Source organism: Lithobates pipiens, unplaced genomic scaffold, assembly GCF_037356315.1.
Source record: "Lithobates pipiens isolate NorthernLeopardFrog02 unplaced genomic scaffold, aLitPip1_a1.2 Scaffold_18, whole genome shotgun sequence".
NCBI classification, from domain to species: Eukaryota; Metazoa; Chordata; class Amphibia; order Anura; family Ranidae; genus Lithobates; species Lithobates pipiens.
Window position 1 is genome coordinate 445,242,704 of NW_027507758.1, and position 25,551 is coordinate 445,268,254.

General features: G+C 44.5%; 1 protein-coding gene across 1 annotated transcript in view; it reads left to right on the forward strand.

The window, feature by feature from the left end:
* Positions 1-4,608, forward strand: part of IRS1 (insulin receptor substrate 1) — a 65,599-nt gene extending 60,991 nt beyond the window's left edge. The window contains exon 2 of the mRNA XM_077488198.1: positions 3,505-4,608. Within this exon, the coding sequence (XP_077344324.1) occupies positions 3,505-3,509 (5 nt within the window). The 3' untranslated portion in view covers positions 3,510-4,608. The remainder of the gene's footprint in view (positions 1-3,504) is intronic.
* Positions 4,609-25,551: the final 20,943 nt, after the last annotated feature.

Consider the following 25,551-nt stretch of genomic DNA (forward strand, 5'->3'; position numbering starts at 1 on the left):
TATACTTTCACAATGTCCCAGGCTATGGTATATTATTTAAAGTTTGGCATGTATTCCTTGTACCTTTCCAAAAATGCATACCAGTAACATTACCGTGGAGTTTAAAAACCTACAATTTAACTCGGTAAAAGCAGTCCATTGATGCTTTGATTGTCTGGAGCATATTATGCTACTAATAAAACACACGCAGGTTATAGATCTTAAAGCTTGGGTAGGTACAGTCACCTACCAAGCTAGCTGTAGCAATTGAACTTCAAACTGAGCATTGATAACTCCGCTCATTATGTGAGAAGCTTAAAAGATTTAGCAGCATTATATTAAGACCTCCTACCATGCCTCTAGTAGTGCTAGAACCGTGTTTTGCTTGTAGTGCCTATGGTCTCAGCCTGGTTCTATATTTCAGTAAGACTGGGTGTTTTTTAAGAGGAAAAGCTTGCTTTTATGAAACTAGTAAAGATGAAATATAATATACTAGTAAATATAACTTACAGTAGTCTCGCTGTGTACATATTGTCTGTCTCTTCTGTACAGAACTGGGATTTTTCTGATCTTTGCTTGTGTATAGAATTGGAAGGTAGGTTCAATCTCCTTTTAAAACACCTCAGAGCAGATGTGAAACATACACCGTTGTATAAAATGTACCCCATGTAGCCTTCAGTTACATGTTTTGCTTGCCAGGAAGGATTGAGTAATCTAGCAAAAATGTTCAGCCCCAACCACAAAGCTGTATTATCGGGGACTCCAGCTAATGCTGGTAGTAAGTAGGAAATAGATTAAACACAGGTTTTCCCTGTTCCGAAGCTGCCAGCAGTGATGTCAGTGACATTAAATGATCCTCCGCTGAGCTCAGTGTAGCCCGAGATCCCCTGCTCTAAGCCAGTTGTGTAGAGAGCTGTTTTATAGGTTGTTAAGGAAATACTGACTGTTGTTGATGAGAAACAATGGCGAGTCCAGACTGTGATCTAAGCACAGATTTTTTAGCTCTCTTCAGCTATTGTTTCTGAAGCCTTTGACATGGCTGTAATGAACCGTTTAGGCATAACCAGTGGGATTTACGGCAGTAGATTATGTGAAAGTTGTAATGCTGCGCAAGACTGAGAGGTACTTTATGAAGTCATTCAGAGATTTTAAGCAAACGATTGGAATTTGCCGACATCAAAGCAGCATACTTCAGCCTTATAAGCTCTTCAGAATATAGGTGTACATTTTTTTTATTTTTTATTTTTTGCTGATGCTCTTATCTTGTCTACTTTCATGTTGAGGCCTTTTGTACAGTTCTGTGCTGAAACCTACAGGTCCAGAAAACCTTACTGTGCAGTTTAAGCACAATAAGGTGTCATGAGAACATTTATCTTGGCCCCTATGTAAAAAACACCCAAATTACTACATGCAGGTCTGTGGGGAAGACACTACTACAGCATCAAACTGACCTATGAACAGCACAATTCCTAAACTAATGCAGAGGATTCAATGTGTTCCCCAAGTTTTAATACTTGTCAGAATATATTGATGGATCTGAGCTTTCTGCATTGTAGAGGCACTATTTTGCCAAAAGTATTGGGACACCTGCTTTTACACATACATGAACTTTTTAATGGCATCTCAGTCCATAGGGTTCAATATTGAGTTGGACCACCCTTTGCAGCTACAACAGCGTCAACTGTTCTGGGAAGGCTGTCCACAAGGTTAGGAGTGTGTCTATGGGAATGTTTGACCATTCTTCCAGAAGTGCATTTGTGAGGTGAGGCGCTGATGTGGATGAGAAGGCCTGGCTCACAGTCCTCCGCTCTAACCCCAAAGGTGTTCTATATCGGGTTGAGGTCAGGACTCCGTGCAGGCCAGTCAAGTTCCTCTACCCCAAACTTGCTCATTCATGTCTTTATGGACCTTGTTTTGTGCACTGGTCCAAATCACTTGGTGGAGGGGAGATTATGGTGTGGGGTTGTTTTTCAGGGGTTGGGCTTGGCCCCTTAGTTCCAGTGAAGGAAACTCTTAAGGCATCAGCATTCCAAGACATTTTGGACAATTTTGTGCTCCCAACTTTGTGGGAACAGTTTGGGGATGGCCCCTTCCTGTTCCAACATGACTGCATAACAGTGCACAATGTAAGGTCCATAAAAAAAAAATTGCTAGTTTGGGAAATTGACTGGCCTGCGCAGAGTCCTGACCTCAACCCAATAGAACACCTTTGGGATGAAATATAGAGGAGACTGCGAGCCAGACCTTCTTGTCCTACATCAGTGCCTGATATCACAAATGCACTTCTGGAAGAATGGTCAAACATTCCCATAGACGCACTCCTAAACCTTGTGGACAGCCTTCCCAGAAGAATTGAAGCTGTTATAGCTGCACAGGGTGGGCCACCTCCATATTGAACCCTACGGACTAAGCCTGGGATGCCATTAAAGTTCATGTGTGTGTAAAAGCAGGCGTCCCAAAACTTTTCACAATATAGTGTACATTCCACTGAATCTGTTTATGCCATCAGCCATGTATTTTCTGTTGTGAAAGTATCTTAAAATGAATTGCATATTGGATATTGTCATCTTATAGAATGCTACTAAACTGTTTGCATGTTTATTAAAACTTGTATTAAAAGCCCAATGGAGCCTTAGGGAAAAAAAATTCTTCTAGTAGCTTTGTTGTGCGTTAGAATATTAGGTGAGCAGAGGCTTACCATTGCTTAGGAGGTAAAGCAGCCCACAGCCATAGTTACCTTTTTGTTCAACTAGGCATTAAAATAAGACCGTAAAGTGGGGATTTTTTTTTTTTTTTTTTTTTTTTAAACCTCTTCCCGCTGAAGCATACATGTAGCTTCAGACTTTAATGCAGAGAGGCTACATATATGTGGCCCTATGTAAAAACTTTTCTGTGCTGAAAGTGTGCGCCCTGTGAATTCCCGCAACAGTTGCCAGCAGGGAACGGAAAGCTCCCGATGCATACTTGCTTTCTGATTGTGTGACCGCTGTGACAGCCAATCACAAAGGTCACATGACCCGAATGCCTGCCTTCGGCATTTAGAAGCTCTTAAAGGGCCAGGTGGCAGAAGGAGTTAAGACACAATAATAGAAATTTATCAAAACAAACAACTGTGCATGATATCTTTTATTTAATTTCCAAAATGTAACTGGACAAGCTGAAGATAGACGCTGATTGGTGCTCCAGTTTTGATCAATTCCCCCTATAATGGATTCTCATGTTTCATAATCCCACTGTAAACCAATACTTCTTGTTCTCGGGTATTGACCACCAAGCCTGCAGTCAATTTTACCATCCACTGTGATGGTCTTAGAGTTGGAAGTTCCCCAGACATATGGCAAAGCTTTATAATGGTCAATTTTTCCCAGTGTAAATGTAAATCTTTTGTGTGAACATATATTCTGTTTAAGTTTTCTGGCATTATAACAGTTTAATTTTATTTTTCATGCAACGTTTGACTATTCTCTGCATTTTACATGTTTTGTATGCTTAATGGAATTTGTTTGTTTGTGATTTTCTTTCCAGAATAAACAACCTCCACAACCTCAGCAAATCACCCCTTCAATCTCAAGGGATTATGGACTCTTGGTAGCCTTCACACATCACAACTAGGACCTCACATCCTCTTCTTCAATAGATGGTACGCTGCATCCACTTCACATTGTTTACTATACACGCAAACCTCAGGAGTCAGCTGACTGTACTGCACCTTCCCTGTTGTGCCAAGCAAAAAGCACTGTGACGACAGACAGTCTGCTCTACTTCATGTTTGGAGTCAACCTCAGTGACCTGGTACTCCCAGCACCAAGCCATGGTGCCCATGGACTCGCTTAACCCGCACATTGTTCACAACTCTATTTAAGTTGCTGCTGAAATTTACAAGAAAAAGAACTGTATTACAAATCAATGGTGTAAATTATTAAGTACGACAAACTGTTAATAATGATTGGTGAGAATTAAATATTTAACATAGGTTTTTGATTTATACATGTACTTTTATTATTTTCTTCCCTCCTGCTGGGGCCCATCTTTTTACATGGGACTATGAGGTATTCTATTGTAAACAGACTTTGGGTAATTGCTAAATAAGATTAAGAAAAGTAAAGGGTAGGGTACTATTCTCCTTTCTAAGGTAAGACCTAAAAAGGGTCCTAAATTACTAGGACTCTTTTTTGTTTCAGTGCTATTTAGTGGTGGCTGTAATATGAGCGTTTTAATAATAAAAATAATAATAATAATAATAATAATACATCAGCTCTGCACTCCTGGCAGTGTTGTGCTTTAACTTGTTCTGTGCCAGATAGGGCTACAGTTTTCACTAAAAGCATTATCAGAACTGAAAGTCCCATAATACATGATACTCACAGGTTTTAGAGTAAACACAGATCTTTTCATTGCACAGGTTAAAAGTAAAAAAATAAATAAATATATATATTGATTCAAGTCTTCCAATGTAAATAGTGTATAAGAATAAAGCAAAAAAAGTGTGAGAAAAATTAAGAAAAAGAGAAGAAAGTGGAACTTGGCTGAACTCTAAAAAATGAAAACACCCTGGAATGAACAATGTGGTTGTTTGTAAATTCTGGAAAATCTTTCTATATGTAATAAACTAGATACCGTTTAATTTTTTTTTCTGGCAAGCGTGTTGTATGTTATAATCATCCCACACAAGGGTGTTCACATGACAATTATCAGCATATTTATGTGACATTGATTCTGCTATTCACTGCATGGCAGCTTTTAAGTCCCCAGTAAGTGGGATCTTTAAAAATATGCTTTCCCCCTGTCATTTCAGGGCACAGTGACAGTGTGTGCATATTGTCCACCACCCTGAAACCCCACTCCATTAGCCAGAGCGCCAACAATGTGGGAAGGCGGCAAGAAAGTTTGGTTGGGTATATGTTGTGCAAACTCTGTATAGGCAAAGTGATAGTGTCTTTTGAGGTGAAACCAATGATATAATAATTTTTTATTTTCTTAATTTTTGATCAGCTTTAAAAGCTTGTCAATATAGATTAACCATTTCAGCCCTGGAAGGATTTACCCACTTCCTGACCAGGCCATTTTTTGCGATAGGGCACTATGTGCCTTTAACTGACAATTACGCGGTCATGCGATTCTGTACCCAAACAAAATTGGTGGCCTTTTTTCCCCCGCACAAATAGAGCTTTCTTTTGGTGGTATTTGATCACCTCGGCGGTTTTATATTTTTTGTGCTATAAACAAAAAAAGTGTGACAATTTTGAAACAAAAAACAATATTTTTTACTTTTTGCTATAATAGCCCAAAAAAAAAAAATCTAATATCTTCATCAGTTTAGGCCAATATATATTCTTCTACACAGCTACAGTGATTCGCACAGGGGAGCCAACCTGCCGCCGTATAACGACAGCGGCTGGTCGGCAAGTAGTTAAATTGTATATAAATCCTAACTATTAAATTATTTGTTCCCCTTTCGGACTGTTAAATATACCACTGAATGTATTTAATTACCATACAATACAAGACAGGTTATATGCAACTACCAGTTGATTAAACGCTGGCAAAAAATGAAGGCTGCAGGAGCATCCCCCTATATAATCCTTCCCACTCCCAGCTAGCCTTAGGCTTCATGTTCACTGCTGCTGATAAACTGACTTTTAGGGGCAGTTGGGCATTTTTTTTCAGCTGCCCCTGAACTCTCCTCTGTTATCTTGTCAGTACATGTACACAGGGTTGTTTATAGTTGTTTCTAGCAGTTGAGTTTAGAAACATTTTTTGGAACGCAAAAAAATGCGCTTGGGAGGGATGTTCAGAGGCATTTGAAATGCCAAATACATGTAACAGCTTGTAAACATTACTAAACGTAACTCACGTTTAGCAGCATTTTGTTTACAGACTTTTTTTTTTTTTTAAAGCTTCTAGACACAAACACCGCACGTAAACGCGGCTAAACGGACATTTTTAGACTTCGGTTTTATAGCTGTCAAGTTAAATAGTTCAGAAGAGGTTAAACAATGCCCTGTGTACATGAAGCCTTAGGGTACTTTCACCTCAGGGCGGGGGTCCGCTAGTGGGGCACTTTTAACCCCCGCTAGTAGCCATAGAAAGGATTAAAAGTCCCAGTGTTGCGGCGCTGCCGAAGCACTTTGCAGGCACTTCGACAGCGCTGCCTATTCATTTCAATGGGCAGGATGTTTTGGGAGCAATGTATTCTCCACTCCCAAACCACCCCAAAGATGCTGCTTGCAGGACTTACCCCCCCCCCCCCCTGTCTAGCAAGTGCACTGCTATTTTTAGTGCTAAAACACCTGAAAAGCGCCTCAGTGTGAAAGGGGTCTTAGTTTTTTGTTTTGTTTTTGCTGTTGTTGCTTTGTGATGGATCTCTTCTCTCTCTACAGAGAGAAGCTTACCTTATTTTATCAATGTTTCTCTCTGAATGATATTCCGCCAAGCTGATTCCTCTATCACGACTCCAGCTGCATAATAGCCACTATGGCTCCTCATGCAGCAATATACCACTACAAGTATTTTGTTATCTGTTAGATTAGTGCCTGACAGAAATCCAGTGAGCTTGTAATATCTTGTGCACCCTTCCACTACTACAGTGAAATCTCAAGTGTTATCAATCCTGCCCAGTTCATATCTGAACTACAGAACACCCTGTTCCCATGTTGAGGAGAGGGGAGGAGGTGTTCTGTATTCTGAAACAGGCAGTGGCCTAAGGTGACAATGCACCTTCAGCATACATACAGTACAGTGAGTTGTTTTCACCCTAGGATGGTCTGTTACTGAAATGTCAGGAAAGTAGACATTCCAAGGTATTTAGTAAGAGGCATGGTGAGTTTTTTGAGTTGTAATTTTGTTCCACAATTCTTGGGAAAATTAAGAAATTATTATTTCTAATTTTTTTTACACAAAATTGTCATAAGTTATTTCTCACACAGCATATGCATACTTCCACCTACACCCCAAAATAAATTCTGCTACTCTTCCCGAGTATGGCAATACCACATGTGTGAGACTTTTACATAGCCTGGCCACATACACAGGTCCAATATGCAGGGTGCGCTGTTCTAGGAGGATTAATTACACAAAAATGTCCTAACAACCTATTTCACTTTTGAAGGCCCTGTTGCACCAGGACAATTGAATTACCCGATTTTGGAAAGCAAACACCCCAACGTATATTGTATGAGGCATAATGAGTCTTTTGAACGGTTCATTTTTTTCCCCCACAAGTCTTCGGAAAATGCAGAAAGGAAATGATAACACACAGCATGTACATAGCAAAAATGACACCCCAAAATACATTCCACTATTCGTCCTTGAAATGGCGATACCATCGTGGTTATGCTTTTACACAGCCTGGCCACACAAAGAGGTCCAACGTTGAAGTAGCACCTTCAGGCGTTCTAGGAGCATACATTTCTCTGATGGGCTGCATATAGATACCCGGGTACTCTGATGGGCTGGTGACAGGAACTTGGGTACTCTGATGGGCTGGTGACAAACTCGGGTACTCTGGTGGGCTGGTCATAGGTACTCTGATGGGCTTGTGACAGGTACTCAGATGGGCTGTGACGGGTACTTTGAAGGGTGGTGACAGATCCTCTTTATTGGGACGGCACTCTGAGTGTTTGGTGTGTACTGTAAGCGGTAACAAGCTGTTACCACAATCTCCTCCTCACCACATGGTCAGTGTGTGAGGAGGAGAACCCAGTAACAGCTTGTTACTTCGCTTTGTTGACATTCTGTGACTGGCCACAGCCATCACATGGTAAAGAACAAATTTCATTGTGTCTTTACCATGGTCAGGGCTGGGCTGTGTCAGGATGACAAGCTTGTCTCCCCGATCGCCGCTCTACACGCACAAGCGCCATGCATGAGGGCAGTGCATGTGGTCGTGTGTGATTGGACACAGCCGCTCACATGGTCAAGAGACGATTTTTATTGGCACTTTACACTGATCTGGGATGGGCTGTGTCCCCAGGAGCAGCAAGAAGCAGAGGACCTCATATGACATCCACCCAAGATGGCACAGTGCTCCTGCGGACATCATATGACAATGACCCGGTATGGAAGGGGTTAATAGTAATTAACTATTTTCTTTAGACCCCTTTCACACTGAGGTGCTTTCACGCTAAAAAAAAAGCGCACAAAAAGCTCCCGAAAACCTATTTTCATTAAAATCAATGAATGCTTTCACACTGGGGCAGTGCGCTGGCATGATGGTGAAAAAATGCCTCTCTCCATTGAAATTAATGGAAAGCACTTCAAAAGCACCTGAAAAGCTCTTCAAAGGTGCTCAGTGTTTTACTAGCAGTTTACAAGTGCCTCAGTGTGAAAGGGGCCTTACTAACAGATGTGCTGGCTAGGGGAGCTGTTTACGTTGCATGTAGCATCAGCTGCATACAGTATACAGCAATCTGTTCCCGCAGCAGAACAGGTACTTCCAGTCATGTTTCTGGAACTAAACCAAGTCGAGCTGAGCGCTACTCAGCCATATTACAGGATGCCTTGTATTTTTATGACTGAATACAAGCTTCCTGTGATTGACTAAGTGGAGTTTTGCAGGAAGGCTTGTATTCTTTAATAAAATGCAGCTTCCTGTAAATGGTTGAGCAGCCCTCCGCCTGACCTGATTTTGTTCTGGGAATGGGACAGGGAATCGCTGTTGCGCTGCCGGATCACAACACTGTATGTTGTATGTAGCTGATGTAGTTTATACAGTGCTTCCACCAGGTGTATAAGTGATGTAAGTGAGTACCAAGCTCCGCCTCAGTCCTTAGGCGGAGCTTGGTATGCACTTGCGTCACTTCCGGTTGCAGAGTTCCGGCCCATGGGACACACGCTGGTCGGCAGCTCAGGTGTTGCAACCAAGACACAACCAAGACATGCTAGCTTTGTACCTGACTGAGTCGGGTTTTTTGGATACCAATTTGTTTTCATATTCTAAAAGGTTTTTAATAAATAACCATCCGGATTTACACTATGAGGTTCCATTTGTTTGGTTTATGAGGATATCCTGTGTTTAAGCCATGGAAGAAGCAAGAATTTCAGCAAGAGAGATCCACCCCAGGAGGGTGTGAGGGATTAGAATACCCTAGTGTCTGTTGAGGTAAAGGTGGAGGGGCCCGTTCTGGATACAGCCAGTATACGCTTCTTACCCCTGCAGGGGTGCTAGAATCTGGTGAGTGGAGAACTGAAGGGGAGCACGGAAGTCACTTGAATCCTTTGCACATTGGTGCAGGCACGAGTCATTTTGGAAAAGCACAAGTCACTTTCTAATTTGCATTTTTTTGCACTATACAAAGACTAGACTTTATTAGTATTTTTATTCATTTTTATTTTTTGATATTCTTGTCTTAACCACTTTCAGACCGGACCATTTTGCTGGTAAATGACCAGAGGTCTTTTTACACTTTGGCACTGCGCTGCTTTAACTGGTAATTGCGCGGTCATGCAATGTTGTACCCAAACAAAATTTGCGTCCTTTTCTTCCCACAAATAGAGCTTTCTTTTGATGGTATTTGATTGCCTCTGCGATTTTTATTTTTTGCGATATAAACGTAAAAAGACCGCAAATTTTGAAAAAAAATGATATTTTCTACTTTTTGTTATTAGAAAAATCCAATAAACTCAATTTTAGTCATACATTTAGGCCAAAATGTATTCAGCCACATGTCTTTGGTAAAAAAAAAGTCAATAATTGTATATTTATTGGTTTGCGCAAAAGTTGTCACATCTACAAACTAAGGTACGTTTTCTGGAATTTACGCAGCTTTTAGTTTACGACTGCCTATCTCATTTCTTGAGGTGCTAAAATGGCAGGGCAGTACAAAACCCCCCCAAATGACCCCATTTTGGAAAGTAGACCCCCTAAGGAAATTGATAAGAGGCATGTTGAGCCCATTGAATATTTTATTTTTTTGCCTCAAGCGATTGAATAATGACAAAAAAAAAATTTTTTTTTTTTTTTTACACAAAGTTGTCACTAAATGATATATTGCTCACACATGCTATGGGCGTATGTGAAATGACACCCCAAAATAAATTCTGCTGCTTCTCCTGAGTACGGGGATACCACATATGTGGGACTTTTTGGGAGCCTAGCCGCGTACGGGGCCCCGAAAACCAAGCACCGCCTTCAGGCTTTCTAAGGGCGTAAATTTTTGAGTTCACTTCTCACTACCTATTACAGTTTTGAAGGCCATAAAATGCCAAGATGGCACAAAACCCCCACAAATGACCCCATTTTAGAAAGTAGACACCCCAAGCTATTTGCTGAGAGGCATGTTGAGTTCATGGAATATTTTATATTTTGCCACAAGTTGCGGGAAAATTACAAACTTTTTTTTTTTTTTTTTTTTTTTCACAAAGTTGTCACTAAATGATATATTGCTCACACATGCCATGGGCATATGTGAAATGACACCCCAAAATAAATTCTGCTGCTTCTCCTGAGTACGGGGATACCACATATGTGGGACTTTTTGGGAGCCTAGCCGCGTACGGGGCCCCGAAAACCAAGCACCGCCTTCAGGCTTTCTAAGGGCGTAAATATTTGACTTCACTCCTCACTACCTATTACAGTTTTGAAGGCCAATAAAATGCCAAGATGGCACAAAACCCCCACAAATGACCCCATTTTAGAAAGTAGACACCCCAAGCTATTTGCTGAGAGGCATGTTGAGTCCATGGAATATTTTATATTTTGCCACAAGTTGCGGGAAAATTACAAACTTTTTTTTTTTTTTTTTTTTTTTCACAAAGTTGTCACTAAATGATATATTGCTCACGCATGCCATGGGCATATGTGAAATGACACCCCAAAATAAATTCTGCTGCTTCTCCTGAGTACGGGGATACCACATATGTGGGACTTTTTGGGAGCCTAGCCGCGTACGGGGCCCCGAAAACCAAGCACCGCCTTCAGGCTTTCTAAGGGCGTTACAGTTTTGAAGGCCATAAAATGCCAAGATGGCACAAACCCCCCCCAAATGACCCCATTTTGGAAAGTAGACACCCCTAAATTTAGGGGTACACTAGTGAGACTAGGTAATAAATGGCGGGTGCCCTGAAACTATAAAAAAATAACTAACCAACCAGCGTCACCTGTAACAGTTATATGGTGATCACTGGTGAAAGGGTTAACTAGGGGGCAATCAGGGGGCTTTATGCGGTAGTATATGGGGGTCCCTGGCGCTATAAAAAGCTGCGGCGAACCTAAATACCTACTTGCCTAACTAGCGTCACCTGTGACACTAATACAGCGATCAGAAAAACGATCGCTTATTAGGCTGGGTTCACACTGGAGCGATGCGGGAACGCCACGAATGCGCGGCGGGTTCCCGCATCGCATGCCTCCCGGCGGCAGTTCACACTGCCCTATGCGAACTGCTGGGAGTGTCAGTGAAATGTTACTGACACCCCCAGATCAGTTCGCATATCGCAGTGCGATCTGCAAACTCGGATCGCATGGTGTGAACACCCATGCGATCCGATTCTGCTGCGGGCCAAAAAAAGGGTCCCGTGCGAATTTGCGGCGGGTGCGGCGGGTGTGGCGGGTGCGGCGAATGGCTGAACTCGAATCGCACAGAGATCGGATGTGATTTGCACTGCAGTGCGAATCACATCCGTTCTCAAACCGCTGCAATCTGAACCCAGCCTTAGTGACACTGGCGACGGGGGGTGATCACGGGGTTAAACCTTTATTGGGGGGGTTAGGGGGGTACCTTAGAACTAAAGGGGGCTAACCCTAACTGCCCTAACAGTTATTAGTCACAAATGACACCCGCCGGGTGATCAGGGGGTTAAACCTTTATTAGGTAATAAATGGCGGGTGCCCTGAAACTATAAAAAAATAACTAACCAACCAGCGTCACCTGTAACAGTTATATGGTGATCACTGGTGAAAGGGTTAACTAGGGGGCAATCAGGGGGCTTTATGCGGTAGTATATGGGGGTCCCTGGCGCTATAAAAAGCTGCGGCGAACCTAAATACCTACCTGCCTAACTAGCGTCACCTGGGACACTAATACGGCGATCAGAAAAATGATCGCTTATTAGGCTGGGTTCACACTGGAGCGATGCGGAAACGCCGCGAATCCGCGGCGGGTTCCCGCATCGCATGCCTCCCGGCGGCAGTTCACACTGCCCTATGCGAACTGCTGGGAGTGTCAGTGAAATGTTACTGACACCCCCAGATCAGTTCGCATATCGCAGTGCGATCTGCAAACTCGGATCGCATGGTGTGAACACCCATGCGATCCGATTCTGCTGCGGGCCAAAAAAAGGGTCCCGTGCGAATTTGCGGCGGGTGCGGCGGGTGTGGCGGGTGCGGCGGGTGCGGCGAATGGCTGAACTCGAATCGCACAGAGATCGGATGTGATTTGCACTGCAGTGCGGTGCGAATCACATTCGTTCTCATAAACCGCTGCAATGTGAACCCAGCCTTAGTGACACTGGCGACGGGGGGTGATCACGGGGTTAAACCTTTATTGGGGGGGTTAGGGGGGTACATTAGAACTAAAGGGGGCTAACTCTAACTGCCCTAACAGTTATTACAGTCACAAATGACACCAATGCAAAAAAAAAAAAAAAAAAAAAAAAAAATGACATTGGTGTCACTGTGACTGGGGGGCAGGGGTAATTGGGGGGGTGATCGGGGGGTAAAGGGGGGGTGTGAGTGTGCCTGGCATGTTCTACTGTGTGTGGGATGTGTTGGTGCAACTCACTGATCCGCTCTCCTCCGTGTCGGAACGAAAAATACCGACACGGAGGAGAGAATACATCACTTCCTCTCCTGTGTTTACATTACAGGAGAGGAAGTGATGTCACCGGGGATTTCTATTCGTCGGGAGCGATCGCGAGGGGGTGGCCATGAATGAATGGCCGTCCCCTCGTCCGGGATCGCTCCCGAACGAAAACCGACCGCCGCAGGCACCGGGCGGGGGCCCGATCGGGCCCCCGACCCGCGGGAGGCAAATCACGTACATGTACGTGCTTATGCCTGCCCGTGCCATTCTGCCGACGTACATCGGCGTTAGGCGGTCGGCAAGTGGTTAATGGACTATGCTTCATTAATTTATTACACATGAATTTGCACAAATATGTATCTCTATGAATTAATTTTGTCTATATCAGATGAATTAATGAGATTAACATCACTTTTTGCACAAACACCTTCAGACGTAGGTGTTGGATATAAATAATATATACAAAGAATATAATCACACTAGCACTTAGATCACAGCCTAAATATACACTTTTTATCCTTTTTGTAAAAATGATCACGGGAATAGGCACAAGTTACCCATTTGCATACTCGCCCAGGAAGAGTGACTTTGTGGAGTCGCCATTCAGGTGAAGAGTCATTCTATAGTAATAATTTTACCTGCCTTCTGTACACTCACTTGGATGAGTGAGCTATTGGAGAGAATTACTCTTCAGGTGATAGGCAGTGCCATTTCCCCATACACAAACACACACACACTTTTCACATTGGAGCTTTTAATCAAAGCACCTTAGGGGAGGCAGCAGCCCTTTTTTTGAACCTAAGCATGGAATATAACAACTTAAATAACGTTCATATGAGTGGTGGAGTTTGGTAAGGGCCACTACTGCTGAAGCATTAGCATATTGGGCTTTCCAGTTTCTGGTGATCGTGAGTCTGGCTGCAAAGAGTACCTGTCACTTCTGTGCATAAGGGGTAAGTCGCATGTGGGGTAGGTGCCAATATCAGTCCTGTTATCTCAGACATTATTTGAAATATATTTTTCCAGAAGCTTACGGTGCATTTGCATGACCAAAACATATGTGTAAAAAAACTCTGTTTTGAATACAGCCTCTCCAAGGTTAGGGGAGAAGTCATCTGGGTCAGATGTAAAGGTTTGAAATACCAGCGGAGGGAGACTTTTTGTGTCAACTCTGTGTTGTACACAGTGTGTGGCTTTAGAAATCATCCTTAAGGCTGGATTCACACCTATGCATTTTTAGTCCATTTAACATGGCTTCCTATGGAACATGTTCTGTAGTGCAAATCTGCAAAATGCAAAAAGCACTAAAAATGCATAGATGTGAATCCAGCCTAAGGCATTGCTCCACTGTGAGGTGGAGTCTAAGTCCTCTTCCCATTGTCGAAAAGGTTTTGATTTATTGAAGATAAATTTCTTCTGTAGTATATTGTAAATTAGGGAAATTCCCTTATGCTTGGAGGGAAGTGAGAGAAATTCAGCAGCTGTTTAGGCAGCTTTATTTAAGGGGGAGGGGAATGCTATAGGGGTGTTGTATCCTATAATAAGTATAGTGGTCAGTAGGGATGGGCTAATGGTTGGGCCAGAGCATGAGCTTGGGCCGAACTTTGGCTGTTCAGACGTTCTCCGAACAACTAAATTATAGGGTCGTTCTACCGTTTGTTTGGCCTGCCGAACTACCACAACGCACTGGGACTCCGCCCAGTACATCGAAAGCCCTGATTGGCTTTAGCCATTCAGGGCACAGAACACTGTCAGAGCCATGATGATGGCTGTATCCAATCATGGCTCGTTGCTCTTAATTCTTCCCCAGACACTATAAAAGTATTCTTTCCATAGCGGCCATTTGTAGTGTGATAGCGGCGGGGAGAGAGATCGAACCGGGCTCTGTTCAGTGCTATTAGTGTGCTATTCTGATTCGATTGTCAGTGTAGGCTATCAGTTTAATGTGCATCTAGGGATAGTTCAGTGTGAGTATAGTGTGACCATTACTCTTTACAATAGTGTGAAAGTAGGGATAGTTCAGTCCAGAGGCATAACTAGAATCTTCAGGGCCCCGGTGCAAGAAACCATGAAGGGCCCCCAACAGGGTTGTTACAAGAAGTCTGGCTATAGCCCATAGCAGCGAAGTAAAAAAAGTCATACATTTGGGCGGCATACACATGTATCATGTATGTAATATACGTGTGTGTATATATATATATTCGCGTTACATATCTGAGTGTGGATCCCCTCCTTACATGAGGGTCCCCAGAGAGCCCTCCCTTACATCAGGGTCCCCAGAGAGCCTCCCCTTACATCAGGGTTCCCAGAAAGTCCACCCCCCTTACACCAGGGTCTCCAAAGAGCCCCTCCTTACATCAGGGTCCCCAGAGAGCTTCCCTACTTACATCAGGGTCCTCAGAGAGTTCCCCCCTACATCAGGGTCCCCAGAGAGTCTCCCCCTACATCAGGGTCCTCAGAGAGTCTCCCCCTACATCAGGGTCCCCAGAGAGCCTCCCCTTACATCAGGGTCCCCAGAGAGCCTCCCCTTACACCAGGGTCCCCGGAGAGCCTCCCCTTACATCAGGGTTCCCAGAAAGTCCACCCCCCCTTACACCAGGGTCTCCAAAGAGCCCCTCCTTACATCAGGGTCCCCAGAGAGCTTCCCTACTTACATCAGGGTCCTCAGAGAGTTCCCCCCTACATCAGGGTCCGCAGAGAGTCTCCCCTTACATCAGGGTCTGCAGAGAGTCTCCCCTTACATCAGGGTCTGCAGAGAGTCTCCCCTTACATCAGGGTCCCCAGAGAGCCTCACCTTACACCAGGGTCCCCAGAGAGCCCCCCCACTTACATTAGTGTCCCCAGAGAGCCTTCCCTCTTACATTAGTGTCTCCAGGGAGCCCCTCCTTACACAGGGTCCCCAAAGAGCCCTCCTCTTACATTAGTGTCCCCAGAGGGCCCCTTCCTACATCGGTGTACCCAGAGAACCTTCCCTCTTACATTAGTGTCCCCAGAAAGCCCCCCTGTTAGGGTCCCCAGAGAGGCCCTCCTTACACAGGTTCCCCAGAGAGCCCCCCAAATGCGACTGCAGCGACCCCTAATGTTCCGCCACTGGTTTAGTCAGTGTGAGTGTAGTGACCGCTAACACAGTATATTTTATTGCGTTACTGCAAGTTTAACGCCATATATTTCAGTGCGTTACGTGCTATTTAACACAGTACATGTCTGGGCATTACTGCACGCTAAACGCTGTACAGTTCAGTGTGTCACTGCAAGTTTAACACCATATAGTTATGTGCGTTACGGCAAGTTTTTACGCTGTATATTTCCTTGCGTTACTGCATGTTTGATGCAGTATATTGCAGTATATTTTAGTGTATCTGTGGAGTGTGTCTGTGTAGTGAATACTCAAATTAAGGTGCACCAAACACCACTTTCCATTGATTAAAGTGCATCCACATACACATTTACACATCTTTATTATATTTTGTTAATAATAAGCACCCCCCATCGTGTCTGGGAGGAGAGCAAGGAGAGACAGACGTTACCATGTCACTGTAAAGGGGCCAGCAGCGTATGTGTCCACAGGCATTGTCAATCCTCAGGCAGGGCATAATCAGGGTCCACAGAGAGTTCCCCCCTACATCAGGGTCCCCAGAGCGTCTCCCACTACATCAGGGTCCTCAGAGAGTCTCCCTCTACATCAGGGTCCCCAGAGAGCCTCCCCTTACATCAGCATCCCCAGAGAGCCTCCCCTTACACCAGGGTCCTCAGAGCCCCACCTTACAATTGTGTCCCCAGAAAGCCCCTCCTTACACAGGGGCTTTCGTGTCTGGGAGGAGAGCAAGGAGAGACAGACGTTACCATGGCACTGTAAAGGGGCCAGCAGCATATGTGTCCACAGGCATTGTCAATCCTCAGGCAGGGCATAATTTCCTCTGTTTAGTGATGTTCCCCGTGCTATCCAGCCACAGCATGCAGAGAAGGTGGTGGACTGGCTTAATAAAACTGCCAAAGACAGGAATCCTCTCCCCCCCCGCAAAGGTGCCAATTGTGGCACCGGAGGGGGAGTGAAGACAAATGAGTGGAACTCCGCTTTAGCAGTCAAAAGTGTCTTAAAGTTATATCCGGTAGAAAACTTTTTCCAGACGATCCACGGTGGTCCACCGACCACATAACAAAAAAAGGGGGAGGGGAACAAACTCCTTACTGACTGGCGACCCCAACAACAGTTCCAGTCAGTTTTATACCCTTAACAGTTAACCAAACCTTTTTCTCAAAGTTACTCCAGGGGAGTGAGAGAAGTAGTTCTCTTGTTGCTTCAAAGAAAAGTCAAACTGAGGGGAGTGGTTGTGAAGTATATTCAAGGTTGTGCACAAGGTTGCTCCATTAACAGGACATGTTGTGAGAATACTCATTCAAGCTATGAAAAAGATCCATGCACCTGGTGAATCCAAAAGGGAAGGTACTGCAAAGGTAAACATATTGAGTGCATCAACTCAGGAGAGGGGAAGCACAGAAACACCCAGGAAAATCACTCCAGATCACTACAACCCCCATAAGTTATTTGGACCACGCCAACCAGGCTAAGCCCTGCATCTAGGAGAACGCTCGGAAACGTTTACATTTATGGGCAACAGGAAGTGTATAGGGGGTTGTAGTGTCATTGTCACGACCAGCATAGAGAAGGAGCAGACCTGAGCCCAAGTTGAGTGTGATTCTCATTGCATGCTGGACTCAAAGGTGGCTGGTGTAGAGCATATTGTACTTAATATTATTTCCCCGGAGCCTCTTGCGCACATCATTGAAGGTTTTCCTCTTTCGCTGCAATTTATACTGTCTCTATCTTGGTAGTTGAGAAAGCAAACCAAAAAGGGTCCAGGATTAGTCCCGGGAATGACTCAACCTGTGGATGGGCACTCTATGGGCTCTTTCAACCACATATGTGGGGGGAAATTCTGTGAGGCCTAGGAGGTTCTTGAAAAACTGCTCAGCAAATTCTGCTGGACGATTATCTTCAAGGAGACCTAGGACTCGAATATTATTGTGCCGCAACCTGGTCTCAGCATCATCTGACTTTGCAACAAGGTCCTGCACTGTGCGTTGTAAATCTGCTATGGTGGTTGTATGAGTGGCGGTAAATTCCACAGTGGCCAATATTCTGGACTTAGTTTCGGTCAGCCTTCCCCTTATTTTGTTGAGATCATTCTGCAGTAGGTTACATTCTTCAGTAAGACGATCTATGTGCACAAACATGAAGGTTTTGCTTTGCTTAATTGCTGCTAGAATCGCTGTACTATCCTGAACTGGTGGGGCCAGCATTGCTACCGACCGCTGGGGCCTCCCCAGATTCCATGACCAGCTCGGCCAGCAATGACTGGAGCTTGCTGACCAGAATTGTATCAGGCCATGTGGATGTAGTCTGCGGCGGCCGATTGGGTGTGGCAGATTTTGTGGACCTGCTCTTTGAGAGCATCTGCAGGAAGGCCAGGCAGCTAGGCAGACCACTATGTAGGGGAGGGTCCTCACCAGGATGGATGTCTTGCAGGGTGCACAGGAGACCAGTAAGATGGTGGCAGACTATAAGGGCTGAGCTATTGGCAGCTGGGGCAGTTATTCAAAGACGGCTGTCCAGACAACACCCACAATCAGGCTAGAGGGCAGGGAAAATTTCATTTTGTGGGCTTCATAAATGCAATTATTTCTGCAGTAGCCACTTTACAGGTGAACTAAGGGGACCCCAAGCACTATATTAAAAGGAATATTTCATTTTTATACTTTCACTTTAAGCATTAGTAAATCACTGCTTATTTCAAAATTACCTATCCCTAGTGGTCAATTGATGTCAACCCAAATCTCAGCTGCAGCTTCTCCAGATCATGGAGTTTGCTCTTGCTAGATATGTCATTGAGTACCTGAATACCCTTAGACATCCTAAGTAGTAGTGTAAAATGTAGTATAATTTAAATCAAAATGGGGAAAACTTCAAAACTTTAATGGGGATATGTACTAAAGTGTCAAAGTTCTCTAGGTAGAGAGTAGAAGGAAAGCTCTCCATCAAATAGAGATCACTTAATTGGAGGAGAGAGACCAATCAAAGGGGTGGGTTGCCATAAGTCTGCCATCAGTAAGGTATGGAGACTGGGGGCTTGAATTAGGGTTTGTTCAATTCTTACCCAGGGGAGGGAGTCCGCAGGGTTAAATCAGTATTTAATCTGATCCAGACGGGACGCTAAAAGTCCTTAACATCTACTAGACCCATACCTCCAGCTCCTCAATGTTTGAGTAGGAGGCAATGAGATCATTGTGCCTTTTTGCCCTGCCATATGAACTTTTTGAGCATGGTGTTTAACAGAAGTAGCTATATATGAGAGCTCTAAGTATAAGGGAGCGAATCTTGTAGGGATTTTCTATGCACCCTAGGGATACTCCAGTCTAGAATCAGGAGGTCTAAAAACTGGCAGCCCTCTAGCTGTTGCGAAACTACAAGTTCCATGAGGCCTTGCAAGGCTGACACTTACAAGTATGACTCCCTTATTCAAAGGCATGATGAGACTTGTAGTTCTGCAGCAGCTGGAGGGCCACCAGTTTGAGACCCCTGGGGTAGATGGTGTGGAGGATCCTGAATCGGAGAATGCCACTGGATGATATATCACCAAGTGTGAGGACCTCTGTGGTATGACCGGCTGGCTGGAAATAGCGGCGGTGGCTGCTGCTGTCTTGTTGTAGCGTTGGTAGCAGTGGTGGACAGAAACCATACTGGTTGCACAGAGGGGGATCATATATTTGCTGCCAAGTCAGGTTGCAAGGAAGCCACCTGGTGTGCTCAGAAGTCGCTGTGGGACCTGAGTGGGGTGAACTATCAAACCGAACAGCAGAGCTCACTTAGAGAGCAGCTATCACTGAGCAAGGTCGCCACACCCCCTGTACTTGCAACACACACAGATGTTTGTGTGGGTATGCGCAGAACTTAAAATGGTGGTGGGACTTGAGGGCAGGTTTGGGAAACTCTGTACTAAATTAGAATTGTATAATTTAACATAGACATTGGGGCTGTGTGTAGTTATGCAAGTTGGGGTGGGCATTTCAGAGAGCGCTAAAGCTGTTATTTGGAGTCCACCACTAAAATGGTTTCTGGATGTATTCCGCAATGAAGAGGACTTGCTGCATAGCAACAGAGCAGAAGGAGAGAGCCTGATCAAGAAAAATTGTGAAAGTATCAAAAGATTAACTACAGAATTGTTTCTTGGGTTACATCAAGCTCTGATGCCATTCTGATATTTAGAACAGTAGCAGTACTGCCTACAATCCAAAAATTTAAATTTTATGAAATTAAATTTGAGGGAAACAAAAAAGTTCAAGTATACATAAACAAAATCACCAGAATGGCATATTACTTTATCATGTTAATGTGATTTCAAAAGTCATTTTGATTATTTTTAAATAGGCGGTATTCATTAAAATAATACTTGCTAATCCTTCCATAAAGGTCCATGTGTAGGTCCTTTTTGTTATAGGGTGACAATGCTCTGTCCTTGTCTCCTGATTGTTACCCAGTCACAATTACCAGTTTGGATATTCAAAAAAGGTTGACTATTTTATGTAAAAGAAAAGAATTGTTTATGATGTACAGTGCTTTAGGAAATGAAATGTCACTCAGGGCTTATGTCATCCTGCCACAGCTCCTTCCTCTGACCCCCTACATCACTGTTCTTTAGTCTGTTCTTGTTAATTTCAAGTGTCAAATTCCAAAGAAGGCTGCAGTGCTGGAACAGAGTTGGAGATAGGACACACTGGCCATTGGAGAGGTGAGTGTAATGACAGTTTGATATCTTTAGGGACCTGATGAGGTATCTTTAATGCCTTTGTGACTAGAGGTAAAGGATGCCTAGATGCCCAGGCCAAATTTAGCAGCATCAATATGTGTGTTTTTATTAAAGGCTGAGAAATTCACAAAAGTAAAAAAAAAATAACATTTTCAATTTTTTTACATTTATTGTTTTTCATAATACAACCGTATCCGGTGGTTACAGTTATAAAATAGATGGCACCACATATGAACACTGAACTCTGCAACCTGAAGATTGCTGAATTTATCTGCAGTCTTCCACTTTTTTTCAATAAAGCCTCCAACTTGCATGTAACTAGTATGCGTGATTATCGGGAAGTTGACACCCGACTGTTAGTGACAGCTGGGATTGAGAGCCAACAGCCACACAAAGTGTTTAAAACATAACTCAGGCAGGGCTAGCTACTTCATGGATGCATGTTTTCTTCATTGGAGTCTATATACCCCAGACAGGGGGCATCATGCTGGGGAATTTTAATAAACAGATTGCAATAATGAAGAGATTAATAATTTGTGGTACACGGTGAACCCTGACTGATCCACTGTCTGTACAACCAATTTTTTCTCCATCACAATCTACACCAGGGGTCTCCAAACGAAGGGCCGGTTTATTTTCCTTTGGACTTTAGGTCAGCCGGACTGGCGTCCAGTGGGAGTAAACGATGCCCTATCTATGGTGTCAGTGACAGGACAAGTGCCTCATTGCTGATGTCAGTGAAAGGAATAGTGCCCCGTTGTTGGTGTCAGCAGAAAGAATTCTGCCCCATTGTTGGTGTCAGTGGGAGGAATAGTGGCACATCGTTGATATCAATGGAAGGAATTATGCCCCATTGTTGGTGTCAGTGGGAGGAATTGTGCCCTTTTGATGGTGTCAGTGGGAGGAATCGTGACCTATTATTAGTGTCAGCGGCAGAAATTATGCCCCATCTTTGGTGTCAGTGGTGCCCCAAGGGCCAGATAAAGGGAAGCACAGGGCCACATTCTGCCCCAGGGTTGCAGTTTGGAGACCGCTGATCTACACCATACTTTTGTATTGATTACATGTTATGTAAGTTAGAAGATTGTATCTGCAGGTTGTTCATCAGTCTTGTGCCCATCCTTCCCTGTGACAGCACTAGTGGTTTAGACCTTCTGGTAGTGCTGGTAGATTATTTCATGGAGGGTTTGAACCTGCTGTTACATGTTTACCCTTCAGCACTAGGAGTGGTCCCTATGTTTGAGTCGAACGTAAGTTCGTCTCGAATATAGGGTGTACATTTGCAGAACAAACAAACATACAGGTTGTTTGGGGCAAATTTGAGTGCTGTGGAGCGCCCCATAATTCACTGCGAGATTGCAGTACATTAACTGCTGCTTATCGGCCAAAGCATGCACCCGGCCTGCATGCTTTGGCTAATCACAGTGCGATCTGCCGTGAGAGCCATGATTGGCCAAAGGCAGGGTGCCTTTGGCCAATCATGGCTCATGGGGCTAAGTCCATGCCCCATACTATATAAGGCTGAAGATGAATGGAGATTAGGCAGGGTATTTAGTGTAGTGTGTGGTCAGTCAGCTTAGTGTATATAACAGTGTAAGGCAGAGTATATATGACAGTGTAGAGCATATAATAGTGTAGGGCAGTGTGTATAACAGTGCACTGCAGAGTATATAACAGTGTACTGCGGAGTATATAGTATATATACTGCAGTTCAGAGTATATAGTGCAGTCTGTATAGTATATACAGTATCTCACAAAAGTTAGTACACCCCTCACATTTTAGTAAATATTTTATTATATCTTTTCATGTGACAACACTGAAGAAATGACAGTTTGCTACAATGTAAAGTAGTGAGTGTACAGCTTGTATAATGGTGTAAATTTTCTGTCCCCTCAAAATAACCCGCCACACAGCCATTAATGTCTAAACCGCTGGCAACAAAAGTGAGTGTGGAGTTCATTTTTTTTTTTTTGGGTCTGTCAGGCACCAATATTGAAGATGGATGGACATTGCGGGACACTTTTTTTCTTTTTCAATTAAGGAATTGTCAAAAACTGTTGTGGTTTTTACTTTTTGACTATGTATTGGTACAATGTACCCGATACCCATTCACATGGGGGGGTGGGATCTGGGGGCCCCCTTGTTTTTTTTTTTTTTTTTAATTCTTTTTATTTGTTTTAAAAGAAAAAAGTACAGAACATAGCCTTGGGGCATTCCCCGGCTCAAACAATACAACACAACAGGTAAGGCAGAACACCTAAAACACTATCAGCCTAACCCAAAGAACATACAACAACCAAACCCCATAGCTTGCTGCTAAAATTGACAGGAGTAATGTAAGTCCCAGTAAGTAACATTAAGCATAGTGATGCACTATAAGCAGTCTACCAACAGAGATCTACAAGTGGGCGTCAACCGGATACTCAGGCATCCCAAACGCTACCCTAGAGAGAGCTTACCAGAGGAGTTGTCTACTGGATAGATTAGGTTGATAACCTAACAGGGCTGTCCCGCTCCTCAATCGTTGTCTCAGACTCCAACCAGATATTCCAAACCTTCTGAAACTTCTGAGGGCAACCCCGGATGAAATATGCTTCTTTGTACAGTGGTATTGCAAAGTTAACTAATGATTTCCATGCACTCAGGGTGAGGGTCGCTGTAGGGGCCCTCCACCGAAGCACAACAAGTTTCCTCGCATAAAAGAGTAGCAGCCCCAGCAACGTGCGGCCCGTGAGGGAACCAAAGCATCCACCAACCCAAGCAGACACATCTCCGCCGTTTGAGGTATAGGTATCGTTGTCAGCTCAGTAATAAAAGAGAGTATTCTTGACCAATAACGTTGTACCATGGGGCAAGCCCAAATCATATGAATGTACCCCGCCAAATCCGCTCCACAGCGCCAGCACTGTGACGAAGAGTCAGGGTAAATCCTATGAAGTCTACATGGGGTGTAATAAAATTTATGTAGTATTTTAAATTGAATTAGCCGATCTCTTGAGGAAATCAAATGTCTAAAGGGGGAGTCCCAAATATCCTCCCAGTCCTCCCCATCCAATCCCGGCAGCTCCGCCACCCAAAATTCCCAAGTTTTTCCAATCCACTATGAACCGAGGGCTGCAAAGCCTTGTAAATCATGGACAATGGTTTAAGCAGCGACTCCTGACGTAGAAGCGACTCCATACCAGACTGGTATAAGGTCAGGGGCGAACCGCCAAACTGAGTCCCAAAGGCATGTCGAAGCTGCAGGAATCGGAAGAAGTACACATTGGGCAAATCAAACCTAGATTTAAGCTGGTCAAATGTCAGCAATGCACCATTCTCACAAACGTGGTGTAGACACCGAACGCCCCTCGACGCCCACACAATCGGATCCGGAATAGAGTAGAATTCGGGCAGGGAGGGATTGAGCCACAATGGAGTATTAGGAGAGAGCACTCGGGGCCCAGTCGGCCGGTGGCCACACACCCCAGACCACGCCCTCAGCACCGTCCTCATCGAGACTGTGAGAGGATGCGGAGCTCGAGGGCCCCTAAATAAAACGTTCCGCAGTGCCCCGAATGAGCCCACAATGGAGGCCTCCAAGGCAACAGCTGCGTTGGTGGCATCCGAGGTAAGCCAGCCATGGGCATGCGTGAGCATCGCTGCCATGAAGTAGAGAAAAAAATTAGGGCACGCCAGGCCCCCCTGCGTCCAAGGTCGCTGTAGTATGGACAAGCGGAATCGGGGAGGCGTGGCGCCCCACAAGAAACTGGAGATGTGTGAGTCTAGTTGCCGAAAAAGAATTTTGGGTATCCACGTTGGAGAATGGCGCATTACGTATAGGAGAGGGGGAAGCAATTTCATTTTAATTAAATTAATTCGACCTATTAACGTAAGGGGGAGGTTGGCCCACACTTTGAGCCTATTCTGTGTGGTTTGTAGGATGGGAAGAAGATTCAGTTTACAAAAATCCTGTACCCTGGGAGAAATGATGACACCAAGATACTTAATTTGTCCCGCCCACTGTAGCGGAAGTGAGGGGTCAGCCAGCCTCCCAGCACCCAGGTCCACTGGCAGGATCTGGGACTTGTCCCAGTTAACCCTCAGGCCTGACACATCCGCAAAGCGCGACAAAAGCTCCAACGCCGGCCGGAGGGGCGGGCCAGGATCCCGGAGGAAGAGAATAATATCATCAGCGTACAGTGCAATCTTTTCCTCCAAGGATCCCACCCGCACCCCCCGAACGTCGCCCGAGGATCGCAGCGCAACCGCTAAGGGTTCTACCATCAAGGAAAAAAGGGCCGGGGATAGAGGACACCCCTGTCGGGTGCCCCTCTCCACCGGAAACGGAGAGGACAGCACACCTCCCAGTTTAATTTGTGCATTTGGTTTCTGGTATAACAGTCGAATCCACTTCCTATAGATGGGGCCAAAGCCATATAATCTGAGTACCTCCTCCATGTAGGCCCAGGACACTGAGTCAAATGCCTTTTCAAGATCTAAGGCCACAAGAACCCTGGTGTCCTGGTCCATAGAAGGGATTTGCAAATGAGTGAAAACTCTACGGATATTGATATCCGTTGACTTCCCTGGCATGAAACCAGTCTGCTCAATGTTTACCAAAAACGGGAGGATTCCCATCAGCCTGGTGGCTAACACTTTTGTTAATATCTTCAAATCATAATTGAGAAGGGATATAGGACGGTATAACGAAAAATAGGAGGCATCCTTCCCCGGCTTATGTACCAGAACTATGTGGGCCTGTGTCATCGAGTCAGGTAGAGATCCGGTCTCTAAACAAAGGGCATATAATTTATGGAGTCGTGGGACTAAATCAGCCATGTACATTTTGTACCAGTCACCCGGAAGTCCATCAGGGCCCGGCGTCTTATTAGGAGGTAGGGAGCGGATTGCTGCCTCTATTTCAGTGATTGAAATGTCTGCTTCTAGTAAGGCCACGTCCTCCCCCGTCAAACCCGTCAGTGAGATACCCTGAAGAAATGAGAGGTGCTCAGGGGACAACTGCTCAGTGGTGGATCCATACAAT